Source organism: Drosophila serrata, unplaced genomic scaffold (assembly GCF_035046125.1).
Source record: "Drosophila serrata isolate PLE 108 unplaced genomic scaffold, ASM3504612v1 contig_241, whole genome shotgun sequence".
In the NCBI taxonomy this organism is placed as follows: Eukaryota; Metazoa; Arthropoda; class Insecta; order Diptera; family Drosophilidae; genus Drosophila; species Drosophila serrata.
In genome coordinates this window covers 2,129,987-2,155,919 of record NW_028257139.1, presented here as the reverse complement: position 1 = coordinate 2,155,919, position 25,933 = coordinate 2,129,987, and the positions used below count along the sequence as shown (strand labels likewise).

The window sequence follows — 25,933 nt, the reverse complement described above, 5'->3', positions numbered from 1 at the left end:
CGCAACCAAAAGGTAACATCTTCATACTCTTAATGGTGGTGATAACCTTAAATTTATTAAAAAAAAAAACCCCACTCTAGAGTTGTTGCAATACATTTTTAACCAAAGTCGGCTTTTCATTCATTCATTTTGAATATGTTTTCTCAATCATTTTTAGTACGAAACCTTGCTGCTATTGTCAAAGTGTTAAAATGTTTTTTGAGTCCTGCATAATATTGTGGACAGGCTTATCATTTCTGCTAAGGTCTAAGGATACGTAAGTAACAAAGCAAACAATTTATGACACACTGACATTGTATTTAATGGGTTTTTTATATTTTAAAGTCCATTGTTTTGGTAATCTTCAACTGGCGAATCTCTCTCGCTTCTTAACCTTAGTAAAGTTTTATAATATTTTGTAATTTGTATAATATATAATATACAAATATACATAAAAATATAAAAGGTGATCCATATTTCGGTCCTCAAAGTTGGCTTCTTTTCTAGTCTCATATATTTGGTCTTGACTTTTTCAAAAAGCATTCACATTCGAAAACTCATAGCTATATTTACTCCCAGCTCGTCGTCCCCTGTGTCTGTAACTGAAAATATAGAGCTAGAAACTATGGATTCCAAAAATTTGAAGCCGGCTGAGGCCCCGAACAAGCTTTTGTCGGCTGTTAAGGACCTTATGCTGTGGCGAAGCTTCCGCCTAACCCTGGTGGTATTCACGACCATCGTGATCCTGCTCCTGGACATCATGGCTCACTCGGTGATTAGTGTGATCAGCATGGCAGGCATCACTGTACTTCTGGCAGCTGTCGCATATCGTTGTTTCTGTCAGTTTACAAAGTGGAGGAAGGGCGGTGGAGTCCAGGATGAGGTTGCAACGTGTATGTATCCGAAAGTTAGGATTGATATACCTCGAGAGGAGACAATGCGACTGGCTGGTGTTGCCGTTGATTATCTGAACATTTGCTTAAATCGTTTAATTGGATTGATTTTGGTGGAGAGCTGGGAGGACTCTCTTAAGTGCCTCGCGATACTTTGCGGCCTCAATTTGCTGGGCGATTGTTTCAACGGAATAACATTGATTTTATTTGGTGAGTTTTATTAGAAGTGGGGGTTAATCTAAGGACACCTTATCTAAAACTAACAATAATTTATCCTATCTCTCACAGTACACGTCCTACTTTTTACCTTACCAAAACTTTACGAATGGTACCAACCATTTATTGATGCTCAGTTGCTAAAATTAAGTAAATTCAAGAAACAGAATAAGAAGATACCCGAAACTAAGACTGAAAACCCAGAGAACCCACCAGAGGATAATTTTGCCAAGGGTCAGTATAAGGAAGAGGAGTCCAGTGAGAGCAACTTGCTCTATAAGATCTCCGATAATGAACAGCTACTCGATCTTCTGGAGGCAGAGCATCGCAAGGGCTGCCGATGTCGCGATTGCGAGCACCAGGATCTACCCATCGAGGAGATTTAAATTGCATTCAATTTTACGAAATCACTTTTGAAGTTTATGTTCAAAATTTGCGTTGTGCCAATACAGTTGTTTATTATTCAATCAGATGTGTTTTATTTCTCGTTTCAAAATTTTGGGACTCACTGTACAGCGGATCAAGTTCCCTGCCCGTCTCCGTTCAAGCATCGGAATCGATAATGACATGTGGAAACTCTGCCGGGCCAGTAGTCGTAGTCTGAGTCAATGCAAATGTCTGCGCATTTACAAGCCGCAACGCGGCCTTTGCACCACCACAAGTCCGAATGAAGGTGTCCCGGACTCCAAAGTCGTGGAGCTCTCTGTGGGAAGTGTAAGGGGTCGCTGGCAGTGTGGCCTCTATGGCGAAGCATTCTACAGCTTTGAGGGAATCCCCTTTGCCAAGCCGCCGCTGGGTGAGCTTCGGTTTGTGGCCTCCGCAAACGGCGGATATGTGGGGCAACCAGGAGCTGGAAACCCTTCAAGAGAAGCCTATACCACTACAGGTGGATCGGCAAACAGGCAAGGTCATTGGCAGCGAGGATTGCCTGTACTTGAATGTGTACACAAAGCATGTGAGTGACTCAAATACCTATTCTGTCTGCTTTCTAAATATTTTATTTCCTCTAGTTTGATGAATCGAAGCCTCCCCTGCCCGTCATGGTCTATATTTACGGAGGAGGTTTTCGCACAGGTGGTGCCTTAAGATCCAAGTACGGTCCGGATTACCTGATGAGCAAGGATATTGTCTACGTGATTTTTAACTATCGTCTCTGCTCACTGGGTTTTCTCAGTTTACCGAGTCCGGAGTCAAATGTTCCTGGCAACGCGGGTCTCCACGACCAAATAATGGCTCTCCAGTGGGTAAATCAACACATTCAGAACTTCAACGGCGATCCAAAGAATATAACGATTTTTGGTGAAAGTGCCGGAGCTGCATCGGTTCACTTTATGATGTGCCTGCCGGAGGCAAAGTGTCTGTTTCATAAGGCCATCATGATGTCCGGTTCGATACTGAGTCCCTGGGTGTATTCTCCGGAAAAGCAAAATTTGTTCTCCCGTCTTGCCATAGCAGCAGGATATCAGGGACCGGAAACTGAAGCCTCCATGCTGGAGTTCCTGCGCAATGTGGCGGCTGAGAAGTTGCTGGGACACGAGTTCTTTACACCTCGAGATCGTTGCTTCGGCTTCCTATACCCTTTTGTGCCGGGTTTGGCCAGCACTAAGGAGGGACTGATCCAAGCCTCTTACCCGCAGCTAATGAAAGAGTCCTGGTCTGGCAGTATACCTCTGCTGCTGGGTGGCACATCCTTTGAGGGTTTGGTGTTTTATCCATTCTGCAAGCTGGACAATGGCTATATGCTGGACCTTTTGAAGCATGAACCCGAGATGGTGCTTCCCCACGAGCTGTACTGCTCGATGAGCAACGAGGAGCGCCTTAAAGCCTCCGATGAACTGGTCAAGTATCACTATGGACCCCGTGGAATAACCAAGAGCAATGTTACGCAGATTCTGGATGTGAGTTCGGATAAATTCTTTCCTCAACTAGCTTAAGACCTTTCCCTTCCAGCTCTTTAGCTACAAGCTCTTTTGGCATGGCATGCATCGTGTGGTCCTGTCACGACTGTCCCAGGCTCAGGCGAATACTTATCTGTATCGCTTTGACTTTGACTCTCCCAAATGGAACTTGATGCGGAACAACCTGTGCGGTGATGATATCAAGCGAGGAGTGTGCCATGCCGATGACCTGGGCTATATCTTTCGCAAAAAGGATCATAAGAAGCTACCACTAGACTCTGCCGAATATCTCACAATTCAGCGGATGGTCAGCATATTGACCACCTTTGCCAGGACGGGAGATCCCAATTGTTCAGAGACAGGACCCGATCAATGGACACCGGTCACCGTCAAGTATCCTTTCAGGGTTCTAAACATTGGACAGAACGTTGAGTGCTTGACGCAAATCGAAAAGGATGGTCTGGAGGTATGGAATCGTCTTTATAACTCTCACAAGATGGCCGCTTAGCTTAGCTTTCAAAATTTAATAAGAAAATTCATACAAATTTGTATAGGAATTATTTTTTGTATTAAATAATTTAATGTTATTTTACAACGCTTTTCATTTTAAAAGCGCTACGAGGGAAGTGATGCAATTTTCCTTTATTTTAATGTTTCATATCGATTTTCTCAGTTTATTCTTAAATATTAAATGTAAATATATATTAATAAATATTTTTTGTTGCAAAATTAAAGTCTAACTCCCACTGTAAAGCTTCTCAGTGGCTTTACTAGATCGAAAGCTTTTGCGCCAACGCCCCACACCAGCCATAAGCTTTATGACCGTGTAAACAAAAACAAAACAACATAAATTTTGTTTATTTACCGTAGTTTTGCCGGCGCGATCAAAATGTTGTTGACCCACTCAGTGGGCGCCTCTCCCCGCTTTCCCCTTGACTAACTGTCAAAGTAGCTGACAAATAGCGGAGCTAATAGTTCTAGATACTTGGTTAAAATGAAGATACAGTGAAGATACCTAAGCTCAAAACAATCTTTGAAATAGATAAAAACCCATTAAATAATTGAGTTAAATTATATTTTTTGTTAAAGAAATATATATTCTTTAATAAATATAATTTTAAAACAATTTCTGAAGCTAGAAATGCTCTTCTTGGGCTGAATTTATCAAGTGCTTTCCTATCTAAATATAACATAGAAAGATACAAAAAAACATAGCCTAGAACTTGAAAGTACATTCAGAAGTTACCTAGACCTTAATCTCTTTGATATTTCTATTTTCTTTTATTTTATTTAACAAATACTTATAGCTTAGTTAAAAGGTGCGGCTTATAGCTACTGATACTTGTTCAAGTTGAAGCGTACTTTGGCTAAGCTATCTTATAGATTCACATACTTGAACACCGTTTTGCACTGCGCAAATGAATATTTTTAATTTTTCACAGTGTTTGATTAATTATGCATTCGCCTGAGGCACTTCGGGAGGTGTTTCTGGCCCCCTGAAACCCCCCTCCAGAACCCCCTTTGCTGAGTGACAGCCCACGCTCGATGATCGCTTGTTGCTATATCAGTAACTTTTGTTGCTGTTTTGTTGTAGTTTATCTCCGCTCTGCACTTGAAATAACATTTTTTTTCGTTTTCTTCTTGTTAAGTTTATTCTCTTTTTCTCTCTTTGGCTCTCTTCGTTCTTCTTTATTTTCGGTTTAATTTGTATTCCGATATTTGTGTTAATGTATTATATATTTTTTCTATAATTTTTTGTTGTTGTTCACTTCTTTTTTTTTTTTTTTGCCTATTTGGCGCTCTGCCGCTGGAAAAAGTCTGTTTTTAATTTCAGTTTCAGTTCGTCGCTGGCCCGCAACAGTACGCAGCTCGTGAACCTATTCTGTGTATATAGAAAATCGATCGTGTCGTTTATGGTGAACTGAACTATTCCGATATGAACAAGAACCTCGGCTTTGTGGAGCGCCTGCGATGGCGCCTCAAGTAAGTTTTGGAGGCGACCTTAATGCCGGGGGAATTATTAATTCAATTATCGTTTATATTAATGACTGAGGAGAGTGTGCCTTTTCCCCTCTATACTTTCGATTGCACAGTCTTCTCTTATTATTTATTTTATTTTGTGGGTGCTATTGTTGTGGTCGTCTCTGTCGATTGTAGCGGTTCGTGTTTCAGGTTCTTTGTTTGCTAAGTATATTTTATTTTTGCGGTTTTTCTGTTTTCTTTTTTAATTTATTGGTAATTTTTTTTTGTAGTTATTGACAGTCCGGCATGACTAATACTGTTGGTGGTTGGAATTATTAATTATTTAGTGTTCTAATTGAGTCAGTTTTTGCTGTAGACAGATTAGATTTTGTGAAATTACGCAAGACCCGGGAATATAGGTAGGTAGGTCATCAGGGAACATTGTTGAGTGCTGATAAAATTGAAATAAATTAATTTAGATTGTGAAACTTTCCAATCAAGTTCGCAGCAATTCAGAAATTGCAGGGAATATTTTTTAAATTAAATACTGGCACTTGAAAACTAAGAGTCTTAGTAAATTTTTGTAGTTTCAAAGACAGGCTCTGATAATTACAAACAAAAATTTCTTATTTGTACAAGTTTATCTGAATATTATGAATTTTTTATACATTACTTAGCACATAAATTAGATAAAACAAAAATACTTGATAAATTTCATAAAAGTTTCTCCATCTTCCATCGCTTTATTTGACAAAGTTTTTTATATTGGTAATAAAAATGTCACTTGTAACCATTAATCGACTTTGGATAAATTCATAAAACTGTATTTATTGCTTAATCAGTATAACGTGCATTAATATTTTATATTTATTACTCCATGTAGACGGTAATGTCATGGCTATGGCCATTTAATCGATACGCAAATTCAATTTGTTTAAGCAAATGGGGTTTGAGCTACTTTGTTGTGCAACGTAAACACTTTGGTAACTGAATATGTGCTCTCCAGTGTAAACAACGCGATTGTAGACTCTGTAAGGGTTCCAAACCCCATAAATGATAACATTAAACATTGATTTGTGTTCCAACTATAATTATTTAATTTCCCCAAGTCATTCTGTGTCTGCTCTTATCAAATGTGATAACCTTGATATTGAAGAATCGATTGATTGCTGAAAAGTTTCGATTTCAACACGTTTCCCCAGTATTCCTATAATAATTGGCATATTAAAATTGTATTACGCTGACAGCTAAATTGGTGTGGTTTTTTATTTTTTTCTGCTTTAATTTAATGCAATTAAAAACTCTGAAGAGGGCTCTGAATAATTATAGGCAATTTTTCACATTACTCGTGTTAAAAATAAATACATAACGCAATTTATGCCAAGCTAATAATATGCAATTAATTTTTTAATGCTCAAAATGGGTGATATTCGTGACCCTTCTGATAATTGGTGTTTTATTATTAAATCGAATATACAAATATAATGCCTACTCCTCTCTGACATTGATAAGCAACTGGCAGCTGATGATAAGACAGAACAATGGCCTAGGACTATAATATATTCACAAGATTATGAGCATTATGAGCATACTTTGGTGTTCATTAACTGCCAGCCAAAAAGGGTAGTCCGAAACCCGAAATGATTTAAGGCCTGTCCGTCCAGTGCCTTAAATTTGGAGCACTCCGGATTGCTGCTTCACTGGCCACCGGGCAGCAGTGCCAGGACTGTGTTAATTTATCACTGACAGACGTGCCTGGTTAGCAGGTGGACCACACAGTCGACTGAACCACCTAAGCCCGATGACCAGACTCAGTCTGCAAATGCAGCAATACACTTGAAAAAGTATTTTAAGATTCAAGATTTAGAAAATATTTTAAAACTAGAAGCATTAAGGCAGGGCTCTTTGTGTTTAGCTTGAATAAATATTGAAAAAAATAGCTTGGAAAATATAACATACAATTTTAAATACTTCTCTGTAACTTACAAATATATGTTTATTGAAATGAGAAAAGAGAATTTATCTATTAGATATTTTCTTCAGTCCATTTCATAGAGCTGAGAAATGGATTGTGTTGGGGTTTGGCTATGGGTTGGGCTGTCGGTGGATTCGATGTTATGAACAGCAGCAAAACAATTTAAATTTAATGCAATGCATGCATTTCTGCCCAGTGGCATGTGGCTTTGAGACTGAATTAAAATAATTGACTTTGTGACAAAAATATCAAATTATCCGGGTGCGATTCGGTTTCGATATTGTTATGCTAATTATGCTTCCTCTCGTCACTCAAATGCAGAACCATCGAGCATAAGGTCCAGCAGTATCGCCAAACGACCAACGAGACCGTGGTGGCCGAAACCGAATATGGCAAAGTACAGGGTATCAAACGATTATCCCTCTACGATGTGCCCTACTTCAGTTTCGAGGGTATTCCCTATGCCCAGCCACCGATCGGTGAGTTGAGATTTAAGGCTCCGCAACGACCGATACCCTGGGAAGGAGTTCGCGATTGCAGCCAGCCCAAAGACAAGGCCGTCCAAGTGCAATTCATCTTTGACAAGGTCGAGGGTTCCGAGGATTGCCTCTACTTAAATGTTTACACCAATAATGTGAGTATTATTTAGGTGAAATATATTTTAGTAAATAAATTATACAAGCTGTCAACAAATATCTTAAGAATTCATTCATACAAGTATGAAGGAATGGACCTTAACGGATGACTTCATCTTATTCATTAATTACAAATGCCCATTTCATATATTTTGACCTTTTAGATGATATCACTTTGAGCTTATGTTTTGCCAAAGCCAACTTTTAAGGGGTATTTTTCTCAGTGATGCCATCATTAATGCCTTAAAATATATAAGCCAGAAGCAAATATTGGCCATAAAGCCCAAAAAATAACATTTCTCTGAGCAGATTCAAAATAAGATAAGACAATGAAGGCTGGAGAAATGTGTACTTTGTATTAAGATTTTTTGTTTACGAACAATTTTAGTATAAAAGACTTAACAAAGGCATATGTGAGGGAGGTAGATTAAAAGATTTATTTAAACCTATAAAAGAAAAGGGTTGTTTATTTAAAGACACGTGTAAAATACAAATGGAACTTAGATAGTTTAAACCATAATCTGTAATCATAGTTTAACCCATAATCTGTAATCATTACCTAGTTTTTATTTTAATTTACTTTATTCTTTCTATATTTTTAAATACTTTTACTAATATTCTTCTTATAGACTCTATTTTAATACCAAATATATTATTTAACTAGCTGTACCCTGCCACGTTTCTCTGTGGCATATTGTGGTTAAGAGGGCACTTCTGAATACATTAATGTTCCGGCAAAATCATCTTCCTGGCATAAGGTGAAGAAGGCAGTCAGAGTTGTCGCTGGCGGATTCAGGACTCTTTCTTGCACATTTCTTTCTGTGAAATAGATACGTTGACCATTCTCCAAATGGACTGCCAAGTGAACTAAAGCTGGATAGCGTTCATGAATGGGGAACGAACAAATTCTCCATGCAACCTCGTTGCTGCTTTTGTATCTTCCAGCCTGGTATTGAGATATTTCATCGACAACTCGTACTGCATTGCTGTCCCCATTTTCTGCCTGAACACCAAAAACTGCCATATCGCTGCCTTTATTCACGTACTTGCAGATATATTTAATCGATTTCACGGAATTGCAATATTCTACGTTGATGTGCGCTTTGTATGATTTTGACAATAGTGTTGAGTATGGAACCACCCAACGATTGTCTACCTCAATATCACCAATTCTCATGTTTAAAGTTGCCGAAGTCCCTCCATCTTCAGTTGACCGTCTCCTATACAGAGGATATCCATCGTCCCCTGTTACGGTGTTGGCTGTAAATGCTCGAGGATATCGCTTGGAACACTTCCCGTCTACCATGCATGGTGAACTTCGGTTGAGGGTACCACATGGGCCATTGATCATGTTCTTGATGACAACTGCATGCAAATCTGTATCAACCTCTGCCCGTGGAATCTCAGCGCATATCACATTGTCAATTTCGTCTGGAGTAATTTTATCATACAGCCAAATCAGTATGTGCGCATGCGGCAATCCTCTCTTCTGCCATTCTACTGAATACATCCAGCACCGCACAGATCCAAAAACTCCATGTTTCACAATGAAATCCATCAGTGACTTGAGCTTTTGTCTGAAAACACGGGCTGTGATGTCATGCCTATCCCTATACGATTGTCCAGGAAATAACAGCTGTACTATCTCGTCCCAAGCTGGATTGCATGTGAAGGTGATAAATAAGTCTGGACGGCCGTAGCAACGAACATATGCCTGGGCATCTTGAGCATATTCATGCATGTGGCTCGGACTACCTATGTATGAGGATGGCAAAATCCTGAGCTTTCCAACGTTGGTTGTATTACGGTCATTCATCACAGCATCCCTCAAATGGATATATTCCTCGGACCGAAGTTTGTTCTGATTCAATCGGAGGAACAGCAAACGTTGTTTCAATTTTTGCATACATATCGACAATGTACTGATGAAACATCTGACGACATTTCAATATATGATTGCAATCGGTCCTCCGAATCATTAACCTGTATGAGTAAAAGTTCATCGCGCAGCCGCGTCTCTCGGATGGAGGCCCGTTCTTCGTCAGTCATATTCGTAATCTTACGTCTTTTTGCTTCTGTATTGCGAATACGACGACCCAATCTCGACTTCTTTGGTGGCATGACTTCGTTTCTTACTGAACCTGAACAAAAAATAAAATTTGTATCTCCAATTTCTTCTTTCAATATGTTTTGAATGTTTGACAGGAAATGCTTTGATTTGCTTGTAGAGGGCGCAGTAGTAGGGGCACGGGGAAACGCTAAAAAATAGATATATTCGCAACCGCAGATAAGCTATCAACATCAAAAGTAGTCAATAACCGAGCTGGAACCTCAACGCATCTTCTCTAAAAATTTGGGCATAAACGGTTGAGAACTTTTCAAGTTTCTTCTTTCAATATGTTTTGAATGTTTGACAGGAAATGCTTTGATTCAGCTGGCTGCCTGTAGATGGCGCAGCAGTAGGGGCACTTGGAAACGCTAAAAAAATAGATATATTCGCCACCGCAGATAAGCTATCAACATCAAAAGTAGTCAATAACCGAGCTGGAACCTCAACGCATGTTGTGTAAAAATTTGGGCTTAAACGGTTCAGAACTTTTCGAGTCTATGAAGGATGTAGACACGAACAGAGCATTTTTATATATATAGATATATAAAATAATTGTTCATTTCAGGTTAAACCCGACAAGCCTCGACCCGTTCTAGTCTGGATTCATGGTGGAGGCTTCATCATTGGTGAAGCCAGTCGGGAGTGGTATGGACCGGATTACTTCATGAAGGAAGATGTGGTTCTCGTTACCATCCAATACCGTCTTGGTGCTTTGGGTAAGTCTATAATTATTTCTAAATCCCTGTCTTATTCCATATTATAACCCCTTAGGTTTCATGAGTCTGAAATCGTCAGAGCTAAACGTGCCTGGCAACGCTGGACTTAAGGATCAAGTGCTGGCCCTCAAGTGGATCAAGAATAATTGTGCCAGTTTCGGTGGAGATCCCAACTGCATCACTGTCTTTGGAGAAAGTGCTGGCGCAGCCTCAACCCATTACATGATGATAACTGAGCAGACCCAAGGACTCTTTCATCGGGGTATCCTGCAGTCGGGCAGTGCAATTGCTCCCTGGGCCTACAATGGAGACATCACCCACAATGCCTACAGGATAGCCAAGCTGGTTGGCTACAAGGGGGAGAATAATGACAAGGATGTACTGGAATTCCTGCAAACTGTTAAGGCTAAGGACCTTATTCGGGTCGAGGAGAATGTCCTAACGATTGAGGATCGCATGAATAAGATCATGTTTGCTTTCGGTCCTTCCCTGGAGCTCTTCCATACGCCCGATTGCGTGATACCCAAGCCACCCAAGGAGATGATGAAGACCGCCTGGAGCAATTCTATACCCATGATGATTGGAAATACATCGTACGAGGGTCTACTTTGGATGCCAGGTGAGTTGAACTATTAAGTGATTTGTTAGTATATGATTTTTAATAATTAAATGCTAATTTTTTAGAAATCAAACTGATGCCTCAGGTGGCCCAACAGGTGGATGCTGGTACTCCCTTTATACCCAAAGAATTGAAAGCTACGGAACCCAGTAAGGAAAAGCAGGAGGCTTGGGGTGCCAGGCTACGTGATGCTGTACGCACTGGAACCGAGGCCACCGCTGATAATTACATGGATGTAAGGATTTTCATAGAGTACATCCTAATGATAATGAAAGTATTGTTTAATTTCCAGCTCTGTTCGATTCATTATTTTGTTTTCCCGGCTATCCGGGTGATTCGCTCTCGGCATGCTTATGCAGCCGGGGCTCCAGTTTACCTCTATCGCTTCGATTTTGACTCCGAGGAGCTCATCTTCCCGTATCGCCTCATGCGTTTTGGACGTGGAGTCAAGGGAGTGAGCCATGCCGATGACTTGACCTACCAATTCACCAGCTTGTTGGCCCGCCGATTGCCCAAGGAGAGCCGCGAGTACCGGAATATCGAGCGAACTATCGGCATCTGGACACAGTTTGCAGCCACCGGAAATCCCTATAGCGAGAAGATCAACGGCATGGACACTCTGACCTTGGATCCAGTTCGAAAATCTGATGATGTCTTCAAGTGCCTGAACATTAGCGATGACCTGAAGTTCATAAACATGCCCGAGTGGCCTAAGATTAAGGCCTGGGAGAGCCTTTACGATGACAACAAGGATCTACTCTTTTAAGGAGCTATTGATTAACAATATAAATAACTAGAAATTGTATATAGAAAAGAATGCTTTACTAAATATATATTGCATAATTTTGCTTAACTCAAAGTGGTAAGAGGTTGTTGACGGATTAATTCTAATAATTTTTGATATATAGAGCAATATTTACATTATTAAACCAAGTAAGCTTGTTAAAATAAATCATTGCTTTACTAATAAGGTGTTTACATTAATTTTCTTCAAGAATAAGAAGTGGGTAATATGCGATTATAATATTTATATTAAATGATGTCAGAAAAAGTGAAAACTAATCAAGTTTATAAATATTCTATTAAATAAATTAACTTTATACCGCTGCTGATAAGTATAGTAATTAAAAACAATATGCAAAATAGGCAAATAAAAATCAGTTTAATTAGGTTTTTAGCTAAATGAATAATATGCATTAGTAGGATTAGGTTTTGAGTAGTCTATTAAATATAAAAATCATTACGAAAAATTCTTGAATTTTAAATCATATTAACTTTGAAAAATGACATTAAATACTTTAAAGTAAGAAGTTAAATTATAGTTAGAATATTATATTTGGAAATTATGTTTTTATTCCGTTCAAATATATTTTTAACTTATTTTTTCTTAGTATTATTATTCGTAGCCAAAAAGAATGCTTTATATTTTCTGTATATGTTTCGTTGCTTCAAAGATATACTTGTTCATACAAAGAAGTCTTGTACTTCATTGTCATTCACTGTGACGTATAAAATATATTTCAGTTTCAGGGGGTTCGTCGAACCCTTTTGAACAAGGCTGTCAGTTTCAAATAAAAGCTATAGCAACCCTGCTTTTTAGACAAAAATAAATTATAAAAAGTTTTCTTTTAGATACGCAAGGAACTAGAAGGTAAAGGATCCTAACCTACTGTTTAGAATGGCTGCCACACGTCGCCTGACCCGCGAGCTCTCGGACTTGAATGAGGCCAAGATGAGCACTTTGAGGAACCTGGAGAGCAGCGACGAGACCCTCCTCCTGTGGACGGGACTCCTTGTGCCGGAGAAGGCGCCCTACAACAAGGGTGCCTTCCGCATCGAGATCACCTTCCCACCGCAGTATCCATTCATGCCGCCGAAGATCCTATTCAAGACAAAGATCTATCATCCCAATGTTGATGAGAAGGGTGAGGTGTGCCTGCCGATTATCAATTCTGACAACTGGAAGCCAACCACGCGAACGGAGGACATAATACAGGCACTGGTGGCCATCATTCACAATCCAGAGCCAGAGCATCCGCTGCGCTCCGATTTGGCCGAGGAGTTTGTCAAGGAGCACAAGAAGTTCATGAAGACAGCCGAGGAGTTCACCAAGAAGAACGCGGAAAAGCGACCAGAGTGAAGTCAACAAACTGGCAGTGCACAGATCCCATTCAATGTACATCAAAATTTAATACAGTTTAGACCTTGAATTCAAATCGTGTCTTGTTAATTGATGATTTTATCTGAATAGATATTTGGTTTAGAAGTGGTAAAAGGAGTAATTATTATGTAAAACCTTATAAAAGGTTATTAGTTTAAGGTTTAGGGCGGATAATGTCCTCTTGTTGATTTTAAAAAGCTAAATATAAATTATTGTATAACCATTATCTGTTCTTGATTTACTTTAACTAGATTTAGCCAAATAATACAAATTATGAAATAGATAGCTATTTGGTTGTTAAAAAACCTCATTGATAATAGCAATCTGATGTAATTATATATATTTCCCTGTGCTTATCGGAACAGAACCAAAACCTGTATTGGTGTCCACGCACTTGATCACAAGTGCTTCATTGCTGTCTAGTTATTTATGGGTTGAGTGCATTGCCTTGCTCAGCCCAACTAGCTTATTGCATAATTTATGGCTCAAACTGGGCAAAGGTATAGGTAAATTCAGCACACAATGTATCCTAGGACCTATCATTTAACTTTAATGTCTGTCACTAAAGTGTCCTTTCCCTTTGGCAGAACCATATCTAATTGAAAATTCATTAAAATCTGTTGATGAGAGAGTCAGAGACTCAATAAATTAGCCAGGAAACAAGCTCAAAACGGGTATAGAACTCTCTCATTCACTTTAATTGACCAATTTAGTTGTGTATAATGAAATATAATGAAAAATTCATTGGTTAAGTTATCAAACTAAAGTAAGTGCATGTCAGCTTTACGTGACTATATAATATTCTATAATTACGCGAGAACTACTATATATTTTACTGGTATTTCTCCTCTGGAGGTTAGTTCAGCCAATTAGTAGGGAGTATTTTTTCTGATGGCCAGCACTCTTCCTATATCGATTTCGTATAATGCCTTTGTTTTTAGGCACTGATGGTATCACAAGTTACTTTTGTTAAGTGCATAAAATAGATTTATCATGGTCAGGCCTTATAATGAAGGACACTTAAGGGAATTGCTGCAATCGGGTAATGCAAGGAAATTGAATTAGTTTTGTAGTAAAAGCCAAAAGACCAAATGAGTAGGACAATTAAGGCATTATTTTATATACTTCATATATTTCCCAAAATATATTTACTAATATTTCTATAGACAACCTTTAGTTGACAATAATTTTAGTTACGAAATTTCCGAAATTAGGGCAAGCCCTTTAAAATGAGTCTGACCTTTCCCAACACCATCTATACGTCCTGCAATCTCCACCTTCAAAATCCCCTCAAACATTAATAATAACAAAGGCGGGGAGGCTGATTGCCGGTGAGACCGGCGCATTCTATAAACAATAAGCAAATGCTGGCAGCAACAAAAACGATAACGCTTAAACAAAACAACGGCGCCCAGCACGGCCAGCAGGCGGATTCGCTTGAGCAGACAAAATGCCCAAAGGCATTTGAGTGCGAAGAGCGTACACTCACGGCGTCTAGAATATCACTCATACGACCCTGTGGCCAGTGTGGAATGAGCAAACGAGTGGAAAAATCATCACCACCGCCGACGAGAGTGAGTGTGAGTGTGAGTGCGATTCGAACGGCGAACGGCGAACTGCGAACACTAAACTTAGCCGGCGCTTACTTTAAACGCTCAGTTGCCGAGCGGCCCCAGAGTAAAGCGCAACGTCAGCCTTAGATTCCCAGGCTGGAAATTCTTATTCGGCGCGTTCCGTTGACGTTTTTTTCCAATTAAACCGCATCTGTAAAATTGGAGCAGCAACAAGTGATGTGACATTCCCTGTGCGCCAGTGTACACAAATAAGCAAATCAAATAATTCCGCCTTAGAAGCGAGAAATACAATTAAAGGAATTAAAGCAAGTGCCGCCCGTTACGCATTCGCCACGTTGTCCAGCCGTGAATTAATAGATTTATTTTGTTGTAAAACGTTTGCTGCCTGGGATTTTGAACAGATTACGGATTGTGTTTTGTGTACTTTTTAGTTTCGCCTTTATAGAAACATTAATACGGAAGGGAATTGATTCCGTGAAGCGGCGTGAGACCACAACAAGATGTCATTCGATATAGCCGTGGCCGATCAAATGCGCATAGCTCTAAAGTAAGTTCAATTACATATTAGTTGTAAATTAAGGAAATGTTATTGTTAGAATTTAATTCTTATCAAAAACAAACAAAACAAAAATGAGAACAAACTAGACCTCCATTTTAAAAAACTTGAAATGCTTTAGGCCTCTGTTTGATTCCTTAAAATATTCTTGCTAAGCAAAAAGCATAAATAATGTTAAAAACTCGGTAACAAACAATGAAAATTGTATAAATAGAAATAAACATTTTATAAATAGAAAGTTATAAATAAATTAAAAGCAATATAAACACATAAAGTTCCTAAAACATTTCATAAAACCCTTGAGATTGCAAAATTTCTACCAACTTGATAACAAATTCATATTTCTTCATTAACTTGCTTATTCATTCTTATTATTATTATTATTAATTTTGTAAATATCAAATACCATTACTGATATCAAAACATTAACCATCTTCCAAGCTATTTTTAATGGTCCATCTGCTTGAGAAGCATTCATTGAGCCGGCTCCTTTTCAATCAATCATAAAGGTCAATTGAATCTATATACTAGAGCACACACCACTTGCCATGGCCATACGTGTCTCAAGTTAAATTGACGCTCTGTCTGATAAGAGAAGTCCGGCCCCGCCAAGCCCAACTTCTTATCAGGCGATTACAGGCTGGCTGTGTTGAAATCCGGTTCACCGCTTGGGTCTTATAAATAGTCATAATATCAATGATAAGGTCTCGTTTCCAACAGGCCGCCGGCTTTGCATCCGCATCATTGGCATTGCTGATTACCGACATTAAATCCAAACGTCATCGATACAATGTCTCGCCGATTTTTGGCTATAAAAATCTGACTACAAAATGATCACCAGACATCTCGTCTGAACCTTGTACTGTCTCAGCATTACACATCAAATTTAATGTGCAAAAAATTTAAAGCTAGCCACCAAGTTGATAACAAGGCAAAAGACTTCTTGTTGTTCCTACTGTTTGAGGTAATTATCAATTATTGATAAGGGTTTGAACTTAAAAGCAAATGGTCGTGTGCTGGCAGGACGGTCACTATTGGTGCGTCAGAACGTAGATTATTTTAGTGTTTTACTGCTTACCGATATAAATCATATGATCAGGCTTTAACTGACGGTTCTATCAGCTAAATTATGTGCGAAATCAAATACGCTTCGGCTGGTGACAAATGTTTAGTCACATAATTATCTCTCTTTAAAAGGTTATTTAACAAAGAATCACGTTTTGGCAAATGTCAAGGCAATTACAACAAGTTGCAGACTCAGCACAAAAGTTTTGGCTTCAACAATAATAAAAAAGACTTGACAAAAGGCTGAAAAAGAAGTCAAGCGAAGAAGTCAAGCAAGGTTAACAAGAAGCTAAAAAGTTCGTTTGGATCTATGCAGATTATTTAGCATTTCGATCGACAAACTTAAACTTTAGCTTATTTGCTACAATTTTTCATTTTGTAAAATGACTGTTAAATTGGCAATTGACAATGGGAAACAATTTCAATTTAATTATTCTTCATATACATATTTGCTGCCTAATTCTTTAATTCCCTTAGCTAGAAATTGTGGTAAATAAATTTCTAAGCCTTTTGTCAATAGCTTAAATTGTTTTCGGGAAAAAAATATTAAATGAAAAATAAATACAAGTGCTTATGCTGTTGATTTCCAGCATCTCTTTTCACATGAATGCTTGAATTTGATAGATTGAAAAATATGCAATATTATACTTTACTTATTTCTCTTTCTTTCTCTTTTTTTGTTGTGTTGGGCGGGAAAATAATATTGAATATTGAATGCACTCAAGCAAAATGCCATTGACCTGCATGCAGCGCTTTGATGCATGGCAATATTGATTGATTTTGCCGAAATTTTCCATTTTCATTTCCATTTCACAGCCCAAACGTATTTTAATCTGTAAATATTTTGAACTGCCCAGTGAACAGTTTATTTTCTTTAAAAAATATATAAATACAAACAGAGGCACGGGCAATTATGTTTTGAAATGGACTGGGGGAAAGTATTGACTTTGAATTTCCTGAATTCGTTTAATTTGATGCAGAGACCAATTCTTCCCTCACCATTTACCGTATGAATTCAGATCGTTCTAGACTATTATTGTTAATGCTATATAAATTATTTAATTAACTTTCCATAGCCTAGAAGAAACAGGTTCTCCTTCTAGAACTGTGTGTAGGTTAAAAACTGGATCTTAGGGCCTGACCTCGGAAAAGTGGAAACCTGTAATTAGCACTTGATATCTAATAGATCACACCAATGCATCTCTCCAAAAAAAAAGATTTCTACTGGAATCCCCAACCCCTCAAGGCCGTTGAAACGCCACAAAAGTAGACACTGGGCACCTGTTAATTGATCGTTGCCTCTGTTTACTGCCCGTAGACTCGTTTGCTCTCATGATTTGTGGTCATCATACTCGACTCGAGCGTGCCCGAGCATTCCGTCTTCTTTATTCGATTCCATTTCAGTTTTTACTATGTATGCCGGACTACGGGTCCGGGGCATTTATGAGTTCTTCTACGCGGCGGGTCTGTTGTGGATCGGCTCACGCGTCGTTTGGAGCGCACGTTCCCACATGGAAACGCACTTGAAATCTAAATGGGCCACGCCTCCTTGGGTATATGGTATTTCCGATAATCCACGGTGCACCCAGTAAAATCTAAATGGAGTCTAGGCTGTCAAGGTTCCCTCGCGAGGGGATAGATTGCGGTTTAAGCAAGTGAAATTACTATTTATAGTTACATTTTTTGATGCTTCATAATTTATGTTAAAGAAAAAATAGAATATTAACGATCCATATCATTTTTAAGGAAATTTCTCACAGAAATTAAGATAACTAACAGTTTAGGATATATTTCACTTAGCTTATCGCTTATTATTCGAATACTATTATCTAAGCTTTCTATAATATATATATAATATATATGAAATATAATCTTGTAATATCTGAGCCCATAAATTGTTCCCAATTTCACAGAAAAAGATATAATATCCACAAAGCAAACCCGGAATTCCCTTGAAATAACATATAACTTACATCTTATTTCTTAGCTCCCATATATCAGTTTCAATTATAAGTTTCTCAAGGGTTTCTACAGGGCATCAAAAGACTCTCCACATCGCATTCCCATTCTATTTCCACTATTGGCTATTTATACCCTCGTTTTGTTTACGCGCTAATTGAAAATTCGCAAAAAAAAAAAAAGAAATACTAGAAAACCTGCCGTAAAACGGCGAGTATTTGTTTACAAACATCGACAGCAAAACTGCCAAACACTCGGAGGGGTGCTCCTCCCAGTAAAAATGAAGTGCTTCTGACCCTGCCACATCCCAAATCTTATTGCAGCTATGTGAAGTTCAAGACTAACCAGCAGCGCCTGCGCAGCAATGACAAGGTCATCGCCGACACGATCTACGGGAAGATCAAGGGGGTGAAATGGCAATCGATTTATGGCAACAACTACTACAGCTTCGAGGGAATCCCCTTTGCCAAGCCCCCGCTGGGCGAACTCCGTTTCAAGGCACCCGTGGAGCCCGATCACTGGTCCGAGGTGAGGCGTTGCACCCGGGTCCGCTCCAAGCCCTGTCAGGTGAACATTGTGCTCAAACAGGTGCAGGGCAGTGAGGATTGCCTGTATCTCAATGTGTATACCAGAGAGGTGAGTCGCATAAATATTAGTCACTTTTTTTAAGATCATATTCAATCCTATTTAAGTTCAAACTAGCAGCAAATTACTTTTCCAAATTTTCTAGTTATTTAAATTTAACGATAAGATCAAAAGCACAATATGTTGTTCAAACCAATTGGTCAATTAGCTGACTCGTTGACAGGTGTTAACAAACAACTTTTTTTATTGGCCCTTTGAGTCGAGTTCCTATTACTCACAGTAAAAAAAGGTTAATAAATTCGAGATAAAAAAATCGTTAAAATTAATTTAACTTCAAGTCGAAAATTGCTTCTGAAGTTTATTTTAAAGTGTAGTAACTTTTAAGTACTATTACTTCCTTGATATTCATCACAATTTTAAGTACTGATTTATTTAAAAAAAAATTTCTTTATATTTTAATGTTCTAAACTGGCTTTTATATCATTCAGTTACATCCTCATAGACCTTTACCGGTTTTGGTCTGGATTTATGGCGGTGGCTTCCAAATGGGCGAAGCCTCAAGGGATCTGTACAGTCCCGATTATATAATGATGGAGCATGTGGTCCTGGTGGTCATATCCTACCGGCTTGGAGCCCTGGGTTTCCTTAGCCTTGAGGACGAAGAGCTGGATGTTCCGGGAAATGCAGGCTTAAAGGATCAGGTGATGGCCTTGCGCTGGGTAAAGAAAAATTGTCACTTCTTTGGCGGCGATCCGGAAAATATAACCATCTTTGGAGAGAGTGCAGGTGGGGCCTCCACACACTACATGATGCTGACGGATCAGGCCAGGGGACTCTTCCACAAGACCGTGATCATGTCGGGTTCGGCTCTGGCGCCCTGGGCCCAGACCCCTACTCACATTAACTGGGCCTATCGCCTGGCCCAGGCCACTGGATACACGGGTGAGCCAAACGATAGAGAGATATTTGCACATCTCAAGAAATGCAAGGCAAGCACCATGTTAAAAGTGGCCGAGGACATCATTACCATGGAGGAGCGCCATCAGCGCTTGACCATGTTTTGCTTTGGACCCACCATCGAACCCTATCAAACACCACACTGTGTCATTCCAAAGTCACCACTCGAGATGATGCGCGATTGTTGGGGCAATAACATTCCCATGGTCATTGGTGGCAACTCCTTCGAGGGTTTATTGATGTTCCCCGAGGTTAACAAGTGGCCCGAACTACTCTGTGAGTTGGGTGAGTGCGAGAACCTGGCTCCTGCGGATGCTCACCCAGATGACGAGCAGAGAATATCCTTTGGCAAACGAGTGCGTGAGGCATATTTTGGTGATAGAATGCCCAGTAGAAAGACCATTTTGGAGTACAGTGATGTGAGTTTGTATTATTTTTATAGCTTCCTTTGAACTTGCATAAAATTTTACTTAATTACTCAACTCTTAATAAGATTTATTGCGTGAGCTTTCATTGACCCTAGGCTGCATGCAGTAATTGTTGCACTTAATAAAGTAATTAATAAATTTAATGCCTTTTGATCTAAAGCCATATAGATTGAACTTTTCTTAACCTGATTTTATTCCCCCATTTCAGCTCTTCTCATACAAATACTTTTGGCACGGCATCCATCGAACCCTGCTCTCCCGTGTCCACCATGCTCCGCGGGCTCCAACTTTCCTGTACCGCTTTGACTTTGACTCCAAGCACTTTAACATTATGCGAATTATCACCTGTGGTCGCAAGGTGCGCGGCACCTGTCACGCCGATGACCTCTCCTACTTGTTCTACAATGCCGCAGCCAAGAAACTCAAACGTCGCACGGCCGAGTTTAAAACAATACGACGTTTGGTCTCAATGATTGTCCAGTTTGCCATCTGCGGGGATCCCAATATACCGATGGTCACCCACGATGAGAAGTTGGCCCATCAGGGAGCATGGCTTCCCATCTCGCGGGAGGATGCGGTATTCAAGTGTCTGAATATATCACACGATGTGCAGGTTATGGATTTGCCAGAGGCCGAGAAGCTCCGACTGTGGGACAGCATCTACGAGAAAAGACTCCTCTATTGAAGGGCACTTCAGTACCATCTCCGTGTGTATCCTTGGTAGCAATTCCCCCATTTAGCCTTAGCAATGCAGCAATATTTAGCCATAGATTTAGACCCTAAGCTGGCCCTGAGGTGGCCTTAAAAGCACATCAAATGTTCACATGTAAATAGCGATTTTTTAAAGCTTAGCCGTAAGAGTAAATACAGAAAAAAAAAATATAAATACAAATATGAGGGGTTGTTGCCGATTTTTTTTACATAAAAACTGGCTAACCAAAAGCCAAAGGCGGAATTATTTTTATATGCGTGAATTTAAAGCGTGGGACTTTCTTTTATATTAAAGCAAAAACGGCTTTAAAATGATATTTATCTGATTTTAATAAAGGAGTTGGAATATTATACATCAACTACATTTGAATAAAAATACATTCTGATATTTAAATGTATAAAGGTTTTTCTGCTTTATTGATGTAAATGGACGATACAATGTTTGTTAAACTTTTTTACAAGCATTTAAAAGCTAATAAATGTGTAATATAATATCTTGAAATTTATTGTTTCAAAAGTGGCTGAATAAAACAAAGCATACCGATTCCCCTACAAATCCATTGATCGGATAACGAATGGTATGTATATATATTTTTTCTAAAATCAGGCTTAGGACATTAATCCTCGCTAAAGCCTACCACCCATAAAGTATGCAGCATATTGTGTTATTAAAAATACTTAAACACTCAAACATGACAATATTAACACCTGTACACACGCACACAGACGATACCTGCTGTCATGTGACAAAACCAAAACCTCCGCGCACAGCTGTCCCCAAATATATATAGATATATATATATCTGTATATGAAAATATATATATACACGTGTATGTACCGCCCTTCAGGCCCTGTTGTCCTTGTGTGTTTGTGTCTGTGGCAACTTCAAAAGACCGCTAAAACACACAATGCACATACATAGGGGAAACCCCTGTTGTTAACCTGCGGAACCTCTAACATTTTCCACCCACACAGCCCACAGCCATTAATTGTAATTAAAAACTTACACGTGCTTCCAAATTTACTGAGCTTGGTTGCTTTGACTTTCATTGACCTTTGCCCGACAGCGGGATTTTCTTTTTTTTGTGGTAATTTTTTTTTTCTTTTTGTTTATGTGGTTATTTTGTAATTATTATTTACAGATGCTTAGCAAATTTGGTGTAAATTTTCGGGGAGTTTTTTTGGGGCTCTCTGAATATCAGATGAATATTTTTCGCGGGGGCCACAAAATATGCAATGTTTTTTGGTTGGGTAATGTTTGTAGTCCAACGATATAAAGGATTATTTCTTTGTTTATAGGTGTACATGTGTAGATAGATATGAATTTCACCAGTCTTGCGATCGTTTACTATATTAATGATGAAATTTGTCAATTTATAGGATCAAATTTGGGTATTTTGCGCAGTCATTGCTGATTAGATATTAATTGGTGTTGCTATGAGGTTAGTTTTTCACAAAATTTATGGTTAACCAAGTGTATTATTTTATTTGAAATTAATCTGTTTACTAAAATTTACTTAGTTTCTGAAAATTCCTTTTTTTTGGTTCAGCAAGAACTTCTTATTTATTTGAGAACAATTCATATTTCGCAGAGTTTCGACGTAATTATGTTGACCCACAAAAATATTATTATTAATATATTAAAATATTTATTAAGCATTTAAGAAATAACTTTTCCTTTTCAAAGTCACCAAAGAATCTTTTAGTTCGCTTCAGTTGCCATTTGAAGATACTATCTTCCTTTAATAACCTCCCCAAATACAACCATGTGAATTTTTCATCCTTAAAAGTGTTAAATGTTTGTTTTGTTTTTTTGCTGGAATTTTTAAAATCACAGACAGAGACCCAAGGAATGGAATTGGGACTTTAATGGTCTGGGGAAATACCCAACACCGGGTTCTCCCCCAATTATCCTTACTGGTGGAAAAACACAAACAAGGACGCATGTTAACCGTGCATTGTAATCAAGTCACGAAATGGCATGGAAAAGTCACGCGAGCAGTCGGAAAATTATGACTTCTTCAGGAAAAGGAACCCCAATGGAAAAGGGGGGTGTGTGGAAATGAGGTTCGCTTTGATTTGATTCGTCTTTGAAAAATTCATGAGGCAATTGTTGCGCGGTGCGAAATGCTCATGATTATCATGTGCGAGTTGAACCGCTGAACTGGCACGTTGTTTCGATTCCAACTCCTGGACATTTGATATTCCATTTACATTTCCATAGCCAAGTTTTGTGGCGGGAAAAGCGCGGGAACTTAAGTAAGCAGATTTGCCAGAAATGAATTTTTGATTCATTGGAACTTTCACTTTCGGGAAAAGCATTTACTCACTGACCCAAATTCTTGGTTATAAAGATGAGATAAACATTTTTGTTGCACAGGAAAAAATTATATAGTTGGAAATTAGAAAGAAAGGAAGGAAAATGTTGAATTTATCAGGTTATATTAATATTAATTAACATATTTACTAATATTTATCACCTTGAATTAATTTGTATCTTTAATATTCAATTGAATTATAGTTCTTTCTTTTACTAATTATAATTTCCAGTTTTCTTCGGTGTGTATTTAACGTACCCAAGGTAAACATCAGGAAATTCGGAAAACAACAGATGTACAAAGTAAAGACCCCCTGAAGCATATTCCAAAATGGCAAACTTTTTGCTATTATTAATACATTTTCCGTTTCTGCTGATTGGTTTAGTTGGGTTTAATCAAAACCATTTAAAATCTAACAATGTGCGACAATGTGGACGGCCTGACAATGCCAGAAATAGTCGTTGCTGACTGTGTGTGTTTGCGCAAAAAAAAAGTAAGCGACAACTTACTTAAATTGATTTAAATGAATTAGAGAAGCACTCGTACATATAGCGGAAAAACGTGCCAGTACCAGAGCACGCGATCGCTCTCAGAGATACGTTCAAAGAGAGCACTCCATCCACAGATGGAGCATAATACTATAATAATACTATATAGAATGAGATCGGATTCAAAAGCTCTATCTGCGGAGAGCGCATGGCAACATAAGCGCCAAAAGTCACGAGAGTTTATATTACCCCTCAGCCAAGGTTATTTATTTAGCATATCATAAATATAAACAAATCTGTAGACTGTAGCATACACTGAGCAAGATAAAGATTTTAAAATTAAGTTGAGTTAAGTCCAAGTACCTAGAAATATTTTTTATAGCTATTTTTAAGTACCTAATAGTTCTTAAAATATTTTAAGGAATTTTTTGGCTGTCTGAGACTTGAAGAAAATAATGGAAACTTCAAAATATAATATCTTTTATAAGGTTAATTCATAAATATAACAGAAAATATAAAGTTAGATACTTTATGGATATTTATTAGACTAAAACAAAGTGCTACTACGAATAATATATCAATTTGTATGGATTATTTTCCCCTCAATTAGTAAGCATCCTTTTCTTTATGTGTACCCATTTATTTGCTTAATCCAACCCATAATTTGATTAGATGTAATCTTCGCTGATTCCAGCTGGAGTCGGTTGCGTGTCAAGCTACAACTGAAAACTGGAACTGACCATAACTAGAGCCAATTTGCTTGGGGCAGACCAAATCGAATAAAAAGCAACTATAGAAATCAAAATAAGTTTAGCTGTTAAAAGCTGACGAACTGAAAAGCTCTCTGGCAGTGCTTATTTTTGGCTTTTTGGTTGTAAATAGTGCTTTTCAGCAGCAACAGGAGGCAGGTCTCCAAGTCCTTCAGTCAGCTGAGTTGGTCCTGCCCCCATTTATTTAGCTTTCTCAGCCTTCCTTTTGTTTACTTTGCCACGTGTGGTTTTCGGGCCCCAGCAACAAGAATGTGAAAAGTGCCTGAGACACGATTCTAATGAATGACTTTATCCGTGGTAATGTGAATTTCCTGGTATACACAATAATTTCAAGGAGGGAGATTTATAAAGGTGGTGCAGGAACTGCCAGGAGAGGTCATAATATAATATACATACATAAATATATATAATAATGTTTAACTAAAGTAAGAAAAACCTTTGAAGAAAACCTTAGTAACCGGAAAATGTATCTAATAAGATTTTATTATTTATTAAAAGAATTTTTATTATGATTTTTATATATTTTTAATGATATTTTCAAAGGTCAATAAGAAATTAAACACTCACAATCTTTTAGTATTGATTAAAAAATAGCTCCAGTAATATTGATCGTTACTTTAAGAAATTGTCTTTATTACAATTCCTTTTAATATTTTTTTTCCGCTGAAATCCACTCGGCGTCTTAGCGAGTTAATATTTTCCGACTTTATCTGAAAAGGAAGGAAGTATACCTCTTTAAAAATAATATGACTTGAAATTAATTTATTTTAATTTACGTAAGAACATTAATTGAATTTGTAATATTTCTTGTTTATTATTTAGAACTTATTTATTTAGTCTTAATAACATTTTGATAAAACATTATATGCAGAAACTGAAAAACCTATAATTTATGATTTTCTAGCTGATAATACTTTTGCAAATTTTCTGCGTAATGTTTACATAATCTTTCTTATTAAACTTTATAGTTGTTTTCTTTTTTTTGGGAAATCCCATATAATGTGTCCCGATTACACAGCTTCCTAGAAGAGGGCCTAGCGATAAGAATGTGACTCACTCCCAAAATCGATTCCACGCGATTCCTTATCAAACCATGAGTGTGCCCATAAAGATTATAATGCCGCATGACACCTCCATCAAACAAAAAAGAACCAACCGAAAAATTATTGTCGAATCAGTGAAATCACAACTTGTTACTCCCCTCCCTCCAAACCCCCTACTTTTTGCAGTGCAAATCAATACGATTATTGTTATCGTGGGGGACAGTGATAAAGTGGATATGTGGCGGCAGGACAAAGTCGAGTAATGTGCCTCGTAATGGGACGCGTGAGTCAGTTTGCTGGAAAATGCCTCCTCC

General features: G+C 38.2%; 5 protein-coding genes across 5 annotated transcripts; all 5 read left to right on the top strand.

Moving 5' to 3' along the window:
* The first annotated feature begins 108 nt into the window (after positions 1-108).
* Positions 109-1,555, top strand: Rtnl2 (reticulon Rtnl2). The gene is made up of 3 exons (XM_020958500.2): positions 109-256; positions 559-1,082; positions 1,161-1,555. The coding sequence occupies exons 1-3, from the start codon at positions 192-194 to the stop codon at positions 1,472-1,474; spliced, it is 903 nt and encodes a 300-aa protein (XP_020814159.2). The 5' UTR covers positions 109-191; the 3' UTR covers positions 1,475-1,555.
* Positions 1,525-3,573, top strand: alpha-Est6 (alpha-Esterase-6). The gene is given in 4 exon segments (XM_086831854.1): positions 1,525-1,907; positions 1,909-2,043; positions 2,099-2,986; positions 3,039-3,573. Coding segments are annotated over 4 exon segments (1,827 nt in total). The 5' UTR covers positions 1,525-1,559; the 3' UTR covers positions 3,495-3,573.
* A 3-nt stretch (positions 3,574-3,576) lies between these two features.
* alpha-Est7 (alpha-Esterase-7) lies at positions 3,577-11,970 on the top strand. The gene is made up of 6 exons (XM_020958183.2): positions 3,577-4,969; positions 7,245-7,557; positions 10,234-10,384; positions 10,440-11,003; positions 11,069-11,238; positions 11,296-11,970. Exons 1-6 carry the CDS (start codon positions 4,923-4,925, stop codon positions 11,767-11,769), a joined length of 1,719 nt encoding a protein of 572 aa, XP_020813842.2. The 5' UTR covers positions 3,577-4,922; the 3' UTR covers positions 11,770-11,970.
* Positions 11,971-12,531: 561 nt separating this feature from the next.
* On the top strand, positions 12,532-13,219 carry Ubc84D (Ubiquitin conjugating enzyme 84D). The gene has a single exon (XM_020958501.2). It carries the CDS (start codon positions 12,682-12,684, stop codon positions 13,141-13,143), a length of 462 nt encoding a protein of 153 aa, XP_020814160.2. The 5' UTR covers positions 12,532-12,681; the 3' UTR covers positions 13,144-13,219.
* Positions 13,220-14,620: 1,401 nt separating this feature from the next.
* alpha-Est8 (alpha-Esterase-8) lies at positions 14,621-21,180 on the top strand. Its single transcript, XM_020958495.2, has 4 exons — positions 14,621-15,285; positions 18,642-18,954; positions 19,392-20,279; positions 20,497-21,180. The coding sequence occupies exons 1-4, from the start codon at positions 15,239-15,241 to the stop codon at positions 20,971-20,973; spliced, it is 1,725 nt and encodes a 574-aa protein (XP_020814154.2). The 5' UTR covers positions 14,621-15,238; the 3' UTR covers positions 20,974-21,180.
* The last annotated feature ends 4,753 nt before the right edge of the window (positions 21,181-25,933 follow it).

What these genes read in the sequence shown, in the direction of transcription:
- alpha-Est7 (XM_020958183.2), top strand. Translation starts at nt 4,923, where the DNA reads ATGAACAAGAACCTCGGCTTTGTGGAGCGCCTGCGATGGCGCCTCAA. An exon ending in ATACCGTCTTGGTGCTTTGG is followed by an intron (nt 10,385 to 10,439) that starts GTAAGTCTATAA and finishes ATAACCCCTTAG; the next exon opens with GTTTCATGAGTCTGAAATCG. An exon ending in CCGCTGATAATTACATGGAT is followed by an intron (nt 11,239 to 11,295) that starts GTAAGGATTTTC and finishes TTTAATTTCCAG; the next exon opens with CTCTGTTCGATTCATTATTT.
- Ubc84D (XM_020958501.2), top strand. Translation starts at nt 12,682, where the DNA reads ATGGCTGCCACACGTCGCCTGACCCGCGAGCTCTCGGACTTGAATGAG.
- alpha-Est8 (XM_020958495.2), top strand. Translation starts at nt 15,239, where the DNA reads ATGTCATTCGATATAGCCGTGGCCGATCAAATGCGCATAGCTCTAAA. An exon ending in CAAATGCGCATAGCTCTAAA is followed by an intron (nt 15,286 to 18,641) that starts GTAAGTTCAATT and finishes ATCTTATTGCAG; the next exon opens with CTATGTGAAGTTCAAGACTA. An exon ending in TCAATGTGTATACCAGAGAG is followed by an intron (nt 18,955 to 19,391) that starts GTGAGTCGCATA and finishes TATATCATTCAG; the next exon opens with TTACATCCTCATAGACCTTT.
- Rtnl2 (XM_020958500.2), top strand. Translation starts at nt 192, where the DNA reads ATGTTTTTTGAGTCCTGCATAATATTGTGGACAGGCTTATCATTTCTG. An exon ending in CTGCTAAGGTCTAAGGATAC is followed by an intron (nt 257 to 558) that starts GTAAGTAACAAA and finishes ATTTACTCCCAG; the next exon opens with CTCGTCGTCCCCTGTGTCTG. An exon ending in AATAACATTGATTTTATTTG is followed by an intron (nt 1,083 to 1,160) that starts GTGAGTTTTATT and finishes TATCTCTCACAG; the next exon opens with TACACGTCCTACTTTTTACC.